At 37.3% G+C, this 14,470-nt stretch overlaps 1 protein-coding gene across 4 annotated transcripts in view; it reads right to left on the reverse strand.

Annotated features, from left to right (window-relative positions):
* Window positions 1-9,042, reverse strand: part of PPP2R2B (protein phosphatase 2 regulatory subunit Bbeta) — a 493,312-nt gene extending 484,270 nt beyond the window's left edge. The window contains exons 1-2 of one of the 4 annotated variants that reach the window (XM_017872305.1): window positions 8,764-9,042; window positions 8,566-8,643 (exon numbers count right to left, since the gene is read on the reverse strand). In XM_017872305.1, the coding sequence (XP_017727794.1) occupies window positions 8,566-8,643; window positions 8,764-8,773 (88 nt within the window). In that variant the 5' untranslated portion in view covers window positions 8,774-9,042. The remainder of the gene's footprint in view (window positions 1-8,565; window positions 8,644-8,763) is intronic. The other 3 variants (XM_017872296.1, XM_017872303.1, XM_017872337.1) reach the window with 3 other exon arrangements.
* Between the last annotated feature and the right edge of the window lie 5,428 nt (window positions 9,043-14,470).

Here is a 14,470-nt window from a genome sequence, read left to right on the forward strand (position 1 = left end):
GTGTAGGATTCAAAAATTTGGCTTCTGGACTCTATAAGACCTTGGGCAATTTAAAACTTATCTCTAGCTGCCTTCACCTCCTCATATTTATGAAGAAAATTAGGTCTACTATCTATAATATCTATACTATCTTTTTGTCTGCAATGCGGGATTATAAGATCCATTCTAGTTATCTCCTATGGGTTATAGGATATATATTATCCACATATGTTAAAGTTAGAAAAGTTCTGTGTATCTATAATGGATTGTTTTGAATGAGCTTTTCATTCTTTAAAATATCCGTTATTGTTGTATTAATAGTAATATTGATGTTTTTTGGTTGGTTGACATTTATTAGTTACTGAAGGCTATATTCATTCAATAAATATTTATTAAGCCCCTGCTTGGTGTCAGGTTACTTGCCAGGAGTGCTCTATCACAGTAGTTGAGAATACCAACTCTGAGGTCAGACTGGTGTGCAAATGGATATGTTGTTAAACTTTCTGAGTCTCAATTTCCTCCACCGTAAAATGGGCTTAAGCTGGCACCTGCCTCATATCTTAGTGTTGCAGCAAAGGTGGAATGAGATAACATGTTGAAAGCAATTATTAAGGAATCTGATCTCATGAAGCCTGATTAAACAGAATTATCATCATCATTACTTTACCCTGCCCAGGTATTGTGCAGCACTTTCAAAGATCTTATTAACATATCCTTTCATCCTCCCAAGTTGGCGATCACCCAGGGAACCTGAGCAAATAGCACATGAGAATAATTGAACCATGAATAAAATGTGTGTCTATGTACCCAGAAGTCCTAGCTAATTCCTATTTCTACTTTAGGTCTCAGATTGGCTTCCAGTCTAGCCAATCTTACTCTAGCAAGGCTTCCCTGCTCTGTTCCCAGTGTGGGTTGGGTGACTTACTCTTTTTCTAGCACGCTCCACAATCACATTGGATTGTCATTAAAAACCATGTGGTGATGCCATCAGCAAAGTGTACAGTGCTTAATGGAGGGGAGCAACAGTGTTTTGTCCATGACTGACCTCATCGTCCAGCCCAGTGCCTAGCACATACTAGGTGCTCCATAAATATTTTTTAATTAAACACATTTAAAGTGATTGGCATTAAGGAAGAGGAGAAATAAATAGTCACAGTTTTCTTCTCTTTCTTGGCTAGGAAATATTTAATTACCTAATGCTTACAAAGAGAACAGGATGTTTGCCTTCAGTGTTATGCAAAGAACCTGCTTCTCTTCCTCCAGAGCTCAGTTCTCACCAGCCCACCTGCAGAGTACAGCAAGCCTTCTCACATCAAAACATTCTCCATCACAGCTGAGAAAAAATGCTTTCATCTTGCACAACTTGTTCATAATCAGTCCAATTTTTCTTCTGGCAGATTGGAGCGCCATGCAAAGTGAAGCTGCATAGGAAATTCCCTTGTAGCCCACTGGGTGCAGAGAAGAGATCTCCACTTCTTTTTCACACACAGAGGAAAGGTTTTCACTCCCTTCAGTGGCCGAGGCAGAGAACTTGGCTGCACAGTATCTCACATTTATTGGCATTCTTGTTTCCTTTAAATGCACTCAAAACACCTGCAGATTTTCTGTCTTCTCTGCTCTTAGAATAGCCCTCTGATGTAAGGAAAGAAAGAACAGAATTTCTCAATGTGCCTCTTGGATCAAACTATTAGAATTGTTTGGGATGGGCCAGGTGCAGTGGCTCCTGCCTGTAATCCTAGCACTTTGGGAGGCTGAGGAAGGTGGATCACGGGTCAGGAGTTTGAGAGCAGCTGGGTCAATATGGTGAAACCCCGTCCCTGCTAAAAATACAAAAAACAGCTGGGCATAGTGGCGGGTGCCTGTAATCCCAGCTACTCAGGAGGCTGAGGCAGGAGAACTACTTGAACCCGGGAGGTGGAGGTTGCAGTGAGCTGAGATCGCGCCACTGCATTCCAGCCTAGGTGACAGAGCAAGGCTCCATCTCAAAAAAAAAAAAAAAAAAACCAAAAAATAAATAAATAAAAATAATTATTTGGGATGCTTGTGAAATATGCAGATCCTTTGACTCTGTCCCAGACCTAGTGAATCAGAATCTCTAGAGGTAGAATCTAGTAATATGCATTTTAACACCCTTCCCAAGGTATTCATATGCACAATAATGTTGGAAAATCATTTAGTGTCCTGTCTAAGATCACTAACTGGGTAGCTGAACCAAGTTGAAAGTGAGGGATTATCTGATTTCAAATTGGTGCCTAATTAAAAATCTCCTTGAGTTATTGATTTAGAAAGCTTCTGTCCAAAAAGACAGGATTCCTTCTTCCTGAAATGGGAATTCTTCTCAGTGCCAGCCCTTCACCCTGTATTCAGGAGTGGGAAGAGCAAGGCAAGTAAGGCTCCGTTTTCTATCATTTAGGCTATGATCTGTGGGGTGAAGTTACAATTATTGTAACTAAACATCTAAACCTCTAAGAAAGGTTATTTGTCAATCACAGACTTCTTTCTATAAAATGAGGTGAAGGTCACAAGTGTTTATACTGCTTTGAGACAACCCAATTGGTTTTTTTTTTTTTTTTTTCTGTTGACAGCAAAGAGTCACAATCACTGAAAGAAAGCTGAAAAATCATTCCTGTAATCCTCAGATTACTTAAACATCCATGCAAAATGAAACATTATTGCAAATGTTATAGTTAGAGGATTCCTCTTTGCAAGGAAGTCACAGTTGTTGGCTTTTACTTTAGGGTATATGAAATACACCTCACATCAACAGTCACATTGATGTTTTTCTCTCATTAGAAAGCACAATTGATAGAATGCCTCATCCTTCCCTCTACATGAGTGATCTTTTCAGAGGGAGGGAAGGAAAAAAAATGTTATGCCCATGTAGCAAAACAGAATAAATATCACAATTATTTCCCATGAATAAGATGAAGTGACCTGTGTTGACAGACATCAAAGAACTGCAGAATGAGGAACAAACAAAGCACCCTAGAATTGCAGTATCGGAAAGAAAATGCTTATATGCTGTAGTTGGAATAAAAACAGAAACTGCATCAGATAATTCTTTTTCCCATGTACAAAATCAGACACTAAGTCTCAAGAAGGTATCTGATATCGAGTGGGCAATTTCTACCATATAAAGTACTTCTAATGATGAAATAATGTAAAATTTCACGCAATAAAATCATATGTTACATGAAATACGCCTGCTAAGCAAATCAAATACAAGCATTGCACATGGTAAATCAGAATCTTTAAATGTGTAAGTGTCTTCCAGTAACTCCACTAAGTCAACAATGTTTTTATGGCATCCTAACCACCAGCATAACAGTGAAAGTTTAGGTCATCAAAATTGTTGACTGCATGTCCACATGATTTGCATAAGTTATGTGATCTCATTCAGTTCAATGGTTCCAAACACCATCTGCATGCTGAGGCCTCCCCAGGTTCTACATCTATCCCTGAGATTGTCTCTCTAAGACATATATATGACTCATATAGATACATACAACTTCCTTCTTGATGTTTATACTTTGTACCTCATAGCTACTTCATATTAATTATGTTCAAAACAAAGCTCATGATTTTTCTCCCCAAATATCTTTCTTTTTCAGGTTTCCTGGTGTTAGTAACTGGTGCCCACCAACCACCCAGTTGTTCAAAGCTAAAACCTGAAAACTATCTTAATTCCTTAGTTTACTTCTCCCCTAAAATGCAGCCTATTGCCTCCAAAACAAGCCTGGAGCCTGTTATCTCTTCATCTGCACCTTCGCCGCTCTAATAAAGCCACATTGTCTCTCGTAAGACTTCCTATAGAGCCCAAGGAATGCTATTTTTGAGAATGTGTCCCAGTGATATAATCACAGTAGCTAATCATGATTACTGAATCATGTCTATGTGCTATGTTGTTTAAAATATATATTTAATTATATTATCATAAGAGTTCTTCAAGATAGCTTTTATTATCCCAATTTTACATATCAGGAAATAGAATCATGAAAAATTTGAGGTAACTTACTCCATGCCCATAAGTAGTGAAGCTAAATTTGAACCAGGTATTTTTAACTGTGAAACATATGCTCTTAATCACTATATCACACTACTTTTCCTGGATAAATGTAAAGATTTTACTATTAGGTGTTCATAACAATGTTATAAATATTGAAAATCTAGGTAAATAAACTAGGGTATATGTACCTCTTATTATACAAAAGATGATCCTATACATTCTTAAGTAAAAACATCCGTTTACAAAATAGTATTTCCATTATGACTCCATTTTGGTAAAAAAAAAAAAAATATGGATATTGTTTGATGTAAACTAACCAATTCCTTGCACAGTATTTGACACACAGTACTTGTTTCTTGACTGAATCAATTAATGACCATATATGCATAATCAAGAGGTTAGAAAATATACCATAAATTTTAACAATGCTAATCTGTGGGTTGTGGGATTCTGAATGACATTTATTTTCTGATTTTATTGGTTAAACTTTTCTACACTGAGAATATATTGTTTTAGTAATCAGAAAATAAAAGAATAAATGTTATGTTTTAAAATTATTTATGGTTTGTCTCAAATGTTTTCTTCCCACAAGTCGATTTTTCTCCACCAAATGTGTGAGATTCCTACCTCTCTGGTAGTCAAAGCATTGTAGTCTTTAGCCTAAGTACTTTTATCTGCAGCTCATTTTACCTTGTGTTTATTTGATGTGATGCTTTGCTCTTCCAGGCCATACTCTGTCTCCTCTTCAATGGTACATTTCTTGAGAACTTGGACTATATTTTATTTATCTTTACAACCTTCTTACTTTCTGAGACAGTACCCTGGATACAGTAAGCACTCACCAAATGCTTATTGTTGAATTCATAGTATAATTCATTTAAAGCCCTACAGAATAATTTGACATGTGAAAAAATTCTAGTCTACTACTTGATACCCAAGATGCACATAAGTATCTTGCACCAAGATGCAAATTGAACATCTTATAACAATCTATTGGTAATGGTCTAATATATATTATATATGACATATATTATATGTGTATTGTATATGTTACATATATTAATATATATGTGTGTTATATATAATATGTAATATATATTTTATATGTATTATATATGTATATTATATATTATATATGTATCACATATGTATATTATACACATATATGTATGCATATATATAATATATATACATATATGTATTTGTGTATACATACACACACACCCCCTCCTAGCCCTTATAGCCATAATGGGTAACTATACTATTATCTCCATTCTGCACATGAGGAAAACTGAAGCATGGAGACATTAACTTGCCAAGGTAACTAGCTAGAAAGTGATAGAACTGAAATAGAAAAAGCTAGTAATAGGAATAAGTAACATGGAAGGGAAAGCTGAATAATTTTTATTGACTTTGATCGTATAGAGAATTAACTTGGGTAGATTATGCCAATTAAACCAAAGGAAACCTGATGTTTAACGAGTAACAAGCGAAAGTCTTTTATTAATTCACTCAACAAATATTCAACTTCCATTGAGGCAGTGTTAGTGGAGGTTAAATGACATCTAAGATATGTTGGCTAGGGAACCTCCATGCCAGTGGCTGTGTGTTTGTGACCAACTTAATTCTTCTTTTAAAAAAGTTTCTCCCTTTATTCACTATTTTAAAGTGCATTTTTCATACAAAATAGGGATCGATTGTCATTTTGATCCTGACTGTGACCCAACTAACAGTCAGTTCAAGCAGGCTACTTTTGTATTATGCACAGTAAACATTTCAACCTATCTTCAGTTCATGTGTATTCATAATGATCATCTAAGGGCATGTGTGTAAAATGCACATTCCAGGCCCTCACTCCAGACTACTAAGTCAGAGTCTCTATTTTCAAAACAATGTTTAAAAAGCAGGGGCTTTGGAGTGCCAAAGACTAGGTTTGAAAACTGCCTCATCCATTTATAAGCTATAGTGCCTTTGGCAATGTACTTAATATTTTTTGTTTGTTTGCTTGACTTCAATATCCTCATAGGTAATGTGGGAATAAAAATTCTTACCTGTCATAAGGTTTTGGTGAAGACTAATTTAGAATGAAGGTCTAATTATAATAATATTTATAATAATAGCTTACAAATATCGAGTACTTACAAAGTATTGAGCACTGTGGCCAATGCTGTATCTGTATTATCTTAATAATTTGTCTTAAGCAAATAATAAGTCTGCAATTGGTAAGACCTATAGTTACAGCAGACACTCAGAATTCTCATAATTGATGGGAAGCCAGTCACAAGGACAAGATTTAAGTGCAGAGTGAGAGAATAATGGATTACTTGGAACAAGTCCTTTAGCCTTGTGATGCCCAATGCTAGTCCACTACATTAGAATTAACTGGGTAAACTAACACACACTGTATCACCCTGACTCTTGAAACTCTAACTTAGAAGCTCTTGGAGACCTGGGAGTCTCTATTGTTTAAAAAGTTCAAATGATTTTGAATCATGGCCAAGATTTAAAACAATGTATTCACTTGAGCTTCCTTTTCTTAAGATCCATGAGGTTAGAGAGTAGGTCATTTTTTTTCTTTCCCTTTTAAAAAAATTTCTAATGTCTAGCACAGTGCTGTCATATAGAAGACACCCAAAATTCTTTTTTTTAGGTGACATAAAATGGGATTGATAGTTTCTATCTGTCTTCATAGGGGCTTTAGAAGGATCTTTTGTAAGGCTCTATTTGGCAATTCATCTAAAAAATAGAGGATGCTATATACAAATATAATATTAGATCCAGTAATCCCACTACTTGGTCTATATTTACAAAATAAAATCAGTACATAGAAGAGAAATCTGCTCTCCCATGTTTATTGCAGCTCTAGTCACAATAGCCAAATTATGGACACAACCTAAGTGTCCATAAACAGATGGATACATACAGTTTTTTATATATATATTATACACACAAACACACATATATATGCAATGGAATATTACTCAGCCATAAAAAAGAATAAAATTCTGTCATTTGTGGCAACATGGATAAACGTGAAAGGCATTATATTAAGTGAAATAAGCCAGGCACAGACAAATACCACATTTTCTCACTCATACGAGGAAACTAAAAAAGTCGATCTCATTGAAGTAGAGAATAGTAAATAGTGGTTACCAGAGGCCTGGGGGGGTGGTAGGAAGATGGAAAGAGATTGGTCAATAAATATAAAGTAATAGATCTGAGGAATCAGTTTTGTTCTTTAGCACAGTAGGGTGAGTATGGTTAACAATATCATATGGTATATCTCAAAAGAGAGAGAGGATTTAGAATCTTCTTACCACAAAGAAATAATAAATGTATGAGGTAATGTATATGCTAATCATCTTGGTTTAATATCATTACACAATATACACATATCGAAACATCACACTCTACCTTATAACTATGTGCAAACATTATGTCAATTTCTTTTAAATGTAATTTTATATAGATTTATTTATTAATTTATTTTAGTGTGCTTTCTCCTACTTTGTAAACATAGAGTATTTGGTTTTCGATCACCCACTATTAGATTCTCTACAAAGGAATTATAGCAAGATTGTAAATAAACTACCTTTTCCAAATTGCTCAGATTAATTTTTGCTCGAATTATCTTTTACTCAGAATTGAAGTGCTACAGAATGACCTGAAGTTCACATGCATTTATGCATGTTAGTTTGAGTATAGTGTTCAATCCTGTCAATTGTTCACTTCATCATTCTTTAAAACTAGTTTTACACCTGTGTTATACCACATCTAAAATCTAAAGCTACCATCAAAGCAGCAAAATCTGTTTCAGGCAAGCCCTACTGCATTCTGCTAGAAGTGCTAAACCATGATTTAAAACACCCAGAAGTGCTATTCTAGTTCCTTCCGATTGCCTATCATCCAGTGTTTTGTAATGCAGACACCCTTAGGGAGAGTCATGGAGGTCTCCAAGCCCAGGCTTATAAAAGAAGAAAATAAAGAAAAACAGTTCTTCAGGAGGAGAAAAACTAATGCATTATCCCAGGTAAAGGGCCCTGGAATAGGAAAGTCTCCTGAGAACCAGAAAGGCAATTATATGCTAAGATTGGGATTCAATGTTCCCATAAGTCATATGACCAGACTTGAATTCTTCAGTCTCCCTCTGCACTTCATGTATTGCCAATGGTCCTCCACATAGAATGGAAGGGAGAGAATTATGGCTGACAGTCTTAAAATGTTTGGACTCAGAATTCTACAGCGCTGATGACCATCCTGAAACAAGACTTGCCCAGTTTAGCCTGTCTCTGCAAACCTATTTTACTGAAAGTTCATTTCAGTGCTGCCTCATTGGTAGGAATAAAATAAATACCAACAGAAAAAAAAAAAAAAAAAAAAAAAAAAAAAAAAAAAAAAAAAAAAAAAAAAAAACAGGAGAGAAAGAGAGAAAGAAGTTATTAAATCCATTTCTAGCTTAGAATGCAATTCTGGGGTGTGTGGGGACTTAGATTCGTGAAAGCAAAGATGAAAGTGTTTAATTTTGAAACCAGCACAAACTCCCAAGGAGGCAAGGAAAAGGGTGTGGGGATTTCTCCTACCTTCTGTGGTCCCAATCTCGATAGTGCCTTTCACTTGGCTGAAGCACCATAGTGTGTCCTGGGTGAGTGTCCCAATTCCTGAAAGCAACACAAGGAGACACTTCAGGTTAGGTAAGAGCTTCCAGTTGTTCTTAGGAGACCAACAAGAAAAGAAATATATAACAGAATCTATGCATTTCTAAAAGGAGACTTGCACACCAGGTATCATCTCGTCAGAGAAGAGACCCTAGTGAGTCCTGAGAGAATGGTCAGTCAGCAAGTACCACGTCCTGCTGTGAATCACTGCTCTGTCTCCTCCGTCTGACCAGGCCAGGACCAGTTTGAACTGGAGCAATTGGAGTTTGTTCCTTCTCAGGCCCTGGCAGCGTCCTGGAGTGGTTACGAAGGGCTTGCAGTCATCCCCTGTGTGACTGGCCCTTTTCACGGGAATACTAATGCTTTTGATTGTTTTCCTTCTGTGATGGTGGGGAAGAGAAAGAGGCAGTTCGTTAGGGGGTGAGAGGAAAAGAAAGGCAACATTTTTTTTTTTTTTAACTGGGCTTCACAGCTTGCATGGTTGAGTGGCCAGTAAGGGGTCAGATACCCAGAGCACTTCCATCTCTCTTGTTCACTTCTTGACTGCTTGCCAAAGTCAGGCTGACTGCAGAGAAGGGAAAAAAAAAAAAAAAAAAACAAGGCTGAGGATGAGGCGGGGTGGCTCACACAGAGTTGGGGAGTCAGTTTCTGACAAATGTGGCCTATTTTATTCCAAGGGAATTTTTGTTTCAGATCCAATTGGACATTTGATGGGGCTAAATGTTCTGGGTAATAGTGACTCCTGGTTTCTACAAATATATGTAGCCAATATGTATATTAATACATATACTAAGAGATATTCTAATTCCTTTACATATTAAAAAGAGTCCTTTACAGAACACTTCTGGATAGCAGGGGTGCCAGTTTTCTTCTCAACAGCATGAACTCCCCCCTTCAATTCAACTAGGTTTTAAAATTCAAGAGAATATTGTAGAATCAAGTTTTGGAAGATGGTATGAATTTAAGAATGAGTAAATCCAGTGGGAAAAAAACCCACAAAATTTCAAAAACGAATTGACCTTTAAAATGCACAGGGAACTGAGTAGTCCTTTTCATTGTCAGCCACAGATTCGTATTGAATTCCTATATGGAAACCTTCATTCGCTCAGCCACATGAGAGGAGAATTGCCTCTCATATGCTCTTCTCAGTGTTGTTGACAGGTTATTTGATGGAAGTAGCATAGAGTCATCATTAAAAGTAGAGACTTTGCAATTAGGCAGGGTTTCTAGTTGGGCTCTGACTTGGGATAAGTTTCTAAGCATAATGAGACAGTTTCCTCATCTTAAATGGCAATAAAAATAGTACCCATCTCTCAGAGTTGTGGATATTGAATGTGATTAGCACAGTCAAGAAACTTAAAAATGGATATTATTATTAGTAGTAAAGATTGATTTGAAAGGGTTTCATAGCAAAAAAAAAAAAAGACGAAGAATATTGGCTGAGAAAATTTCAGACACTGTGCTAAGCACCTGACTTAGAGTAGCTCCATTCTTACATAAATCATGGGGAGGGCATTATTATCATCCCCATTTTACAGGGGAGAAAACTGAGGCTCAGAAAGTTTTGGTAACTCCCTCAAGGTCACACCTAGTGCATGGCAGAGTTGGGATTTCAATCAAGCCTGTCTGAGTTGCAGTATTCCCAGTGTGTAGAGGTTGGATACCCATTTGACAGTTTGGGCCCTTTAGCCCAGAGAGGCTTCACAGCAAGAATCTCATTTGGAAGGTTGAGCTGGAATACAGTTTCAGATATCAAGTAGTAAAGTATCAATGTCTTCTTTAAGATAACACAGGGCTAAAACTTCCTAATAAAATTAGTACCTAGAAGGGGAGAAGGAAGGCCTTTGGCAGCATTTATTAGTGCATAGACAGACACAGCCACAGTGCTGATCCTTGCTTGTACTTTCTGTTCTGGCCTTGGATTCCAGCATCAGACATTCTTTGACAGGTTCCTACCCTTCCTTGTGAGTTGTCAGTGACCCTCTCTACACTGAGTCAATTCTGCTGTTGAAATCTGAGACCACATCTGTCTTAGGGAACATTAGCTATAGATGAGATTTCCTGCTGATTTTTGTCCTGGCACAGTTCTTATATCTCTAGTTATGATTCTGGATGTAGATGCTGTTTCTATTTTCACAAAACATGTACTTTAAAGCAAGAAACTCTGAAACACACACATGCATACATACAAACCTAGGCATATTTAAATATGAGCCTATGTCTAGATATTTGTGCTACTTTAGAGAATTTTAGTTCTAGGAGGAACCTTGCTTATGTATGAAATTAATTTATTTCACATCTGAAAAACCCAAATCATGGAAGTTACTGACTTGGTGAATTCACAAGGAATAATGTGACCAATTTACATACCAATGCCAGCTCCTGATGTTTACTCCTAGATAGGGTTGCCCAGAGGCATAAGCTCGGTTGATGAGAGTTGGTTGATTACTGTGAGGGTTCCAGGCAGCCAAGATATTGTCAGCGGTTTTGTCCAAGGCAGGCTTCCATTGGACCCAGTTTCTGTCTCCCACCAATATTATTGCCAAATGAGGGAATTAGTGATGCAAAGAAAGTTTGGAACATGCCATTTCTTTCCTAAAAGTGCTAAGCAGCAGCTGAAAACAAAAATGCCTGGATAGATTAGGATATAAATGAGACAAGCTGTCCAGGTGTCAGATATTCAGTGATTTGACACTTGATCTCAGTCTGTGATCATCTCAAAAGTGGTAGAAATGAAGGAACTGCAGGATTCAGGCTTTGCCTGAAGGTCAGCAGCTATTCAACTCCAGCTAAAGGTTGCCATGAAAAATTTCAGCCCAGTGTGACCAGATTGGCTAATGTTTTTCAGAAGAAGCCAGAAATCTGGATTATTATGTGAATAATCCAAATGTTCAAATAACTTCACATTTTTAAATGTTGTCAATAAGTTCAAATTAGAACACTCACACAGCACGGCTCACACAGCCTAGGGCAAACATCATATCTGCGGGCTGAATGTTGTCTTGGTGCCACCGATTTGTAAATCTCTGGTTAGAATATTTGTGCTGAAAGACACTTTAAGTAATACCTAGCTCATGCTTACCATTTCACAGATTAGGAAGTGGGGCCCTAGGAAGGAAAAGAACTCACAACACCATAATTACTTCAGTTGCAGACCTAGGACACCAAGGGGTCAAATCCCATTCTTATATCAGATTCTCTTTTACCACCAGGCTACCTGTCATGGTGATGTTTTGGCAAGATATTTATCTATATTTGATGAATTCTCTTTGAGGAAGTGTATTTCATTGCTAAAGTGGGATGATTGGGAGAAATACACTAACATAGAAAGGAAAATTTGTTTCTATTAAATGGCAGACCTTGACAGCTTCCCTAAACCCGTGTTAAATGACACATCAGTGGCTATGGTAATGGTGTCCACAAGCAACATTCCCTACCAGGAGGCTGATGCAGATCCGGTGGCTAAACATCCTGGAAGGTGCTCATGCTTTTCTCCTCCACAGCTCAAAAGGGGGCTGAGTCTCACCTACTAAATCATTGGAAGCACAGTCCACAGATAGCATGTACCTATCTCATGTCTAGGATCATGGAATAGACAATTTCTGAATCTGGTCACCCCTTGGAGATCACTTGGTCCAACTGCTTCATTTAAAAGCAGAGGACACAGAAGCCCAAAAGGGGCATGGCCACACAGTGAGTTAACAGCAGAGTTGGAGCCAGCCCAGGGCTCTGATGTCCTGCACAGAGCCCTTCAGAGTTGAGGCGGCCTTTGTCCTGTCTCTTTTGTGCCAACTCAGCTTTGTGAATACAATGAACAGAGGGTGTGACATGCAGCAAATAAAGCTCCTTATTGATTGGGAGGTGACTGTAAAGAGTTATTTTCAGGGGCTTTGTACTAGCAGTGTGCTTCTCTCTGCAGAGAGAGGGAGAGGGATAATGATAGAGAGAGAGAGAGAGAGAAAGAGATCCTTGCCCAGAAAAATTTTCTCTCAGAGAAATCTAATTTGAAATTGATTATGTTATAGGCTATAAGTGTATATTCACTACATAGAAAGAGCCTTGATGGTGCAATCCTCTCTGTTGTTATGAGGATACCACAATAACTTATGGCAGGCACTTAGTGTGAAATATGAATGAATGTCTTGCTGACACATCAGTCCCAATTTGGTGTAGAAATTTTTCTATCTAGGAAGCCGAATTTCTAAAAGGAGAGACTTAGGTACTCCAGAGACAGTTAAAAATAAGGACTTCAGACTTCAGTGAGAAAGAGAGGCTTTTATTTTTCACTTTCCACCTCTATACCCTGTATATTGCTTGATATTTGACAATTGCCACTGTGTTTAGTAAAGACAAGCCACTTGTGTGTCCCCAATTTGCCAGAGAGCTCATATAGAACAGAAACAAGCAGAGATAGTAAGCACATCAGGTTTTAAAGTCAAACATTTCCTTTGCAGAGTATCCACCATTAGAAACATTATGGAAAAACCATCACTGGATCATTTTGCTGGGTGTAGTTCACTGGAGGATTTCAATTGGCAATCAGAAAAATTGTTAATTGGCTAAACTGACCGTCACGACAGTTCATTTATTGGAAGAAAGGGAAGGGAGGTGGAAGGAAGTGGCTACATTTGGCAGATTATTAAGAAGGTAGTATCAGTTAGGGATTTGTGGTGATTTGCAATAGGAATGAGGAAGGAAAGAGGTGAAGGAATCTTGGACTATTGGTGAAACAGTGGAGCTACTCTAATGAGCTCCTGATCCTATATCCTAATAATTTACTGAATAAAGGAAAGTTTTTATACTCTCAAAAAAATAATGATGCTGCAAAGTTTCTCATTAGAAATCTCACCCTATTTTACCAATGAAAGGAAATGAAGGTGCCTAATATCCTCAAATAGATCCGTGTAAATATCTGTACAGTAAATACAGAGAAAATGAGAAGACACATTATTTCTTGCCTAATGCATCCTAGCACACCATTCTGGAGTGTAATTTAAAAGTATCCAAGATTGAAAGATTGTATTTTACTCTTCTCCATATATACAATAATTATTTTGTGATAGTGTTCTACTATTTCTAGTAAGGTTTTAATAAATAGTTAATACGGTTCTTTCCACCCTTTCTTTTTAAAAAGCTTTTGAAGGTATAATTGACATTTAATAAATGGGAGATACTTAAGGTGTGTAATTGGACAAGTTATGACAGGTATACTGTCACCTTGAAACCATCATTGCAATCAATATAATAAACATAACCAACTACCAAAAGATTCCTCATGCCTTTTTTTGTTTTTTGAGACAGAGCCTTGCTCTGTCACCCAGGCAGAGTGCAGTGGCTTGATCTCGGGTCACTGTCATATCTGCCTTCTGGGTTCAAGCGAAGGGGCCTCAGCCCTACGAAGAGCTAGGATTATAGCCGCACACCACCACACCCGGTTAATTTTTGCATTTTTAGGAGAGACGAGGTTTCACCATGTTGGCCAGACTGCTTTCAAACTCCTGACTTTAAGTGATCCATCCATCTCGGCCTCCCAAACTGCTGGGATTACAGACATGAGCCACCGCGCGAAGCACTTTTCATAATCTTTTTTAGCCCTTTGTTTTGCCTATACTTCTCCTTCCCCCTAATCTCAGGCACCTCTGATTTGCTCTGTATCTATATATTAGTCTATATTTTTTGTAATTTTATACAAATGCAATCCTATGGTATGTACTCTTTTTTTTTTTTTGCTTCCTTTGATGAGCATTGAGATTAGTTCCTGTTTTTGCATGTATCAATTGTTCATTTCTTCTTATTGTTGATTTGCATTCCTTTTTTTTTTCCTTTCTTT

The sequence above is a fragment of the Rhinopithecus bieti genome, unplaced genomic scaffold, assembly GCF_001698545.2.
Source record: "Rhinopithecus bieti isolate Rb0 unplaced genomic scaffold, ASM169854v2 scaffold_757, whole genome shotgun sequence".
NCBI classification, from domain to species: Eukaryota; Metazoa; Chordata; class Mammalia; order Primates; family Cercopithecidae; genus Rhinopithecus; species Rhinopithecus bieti.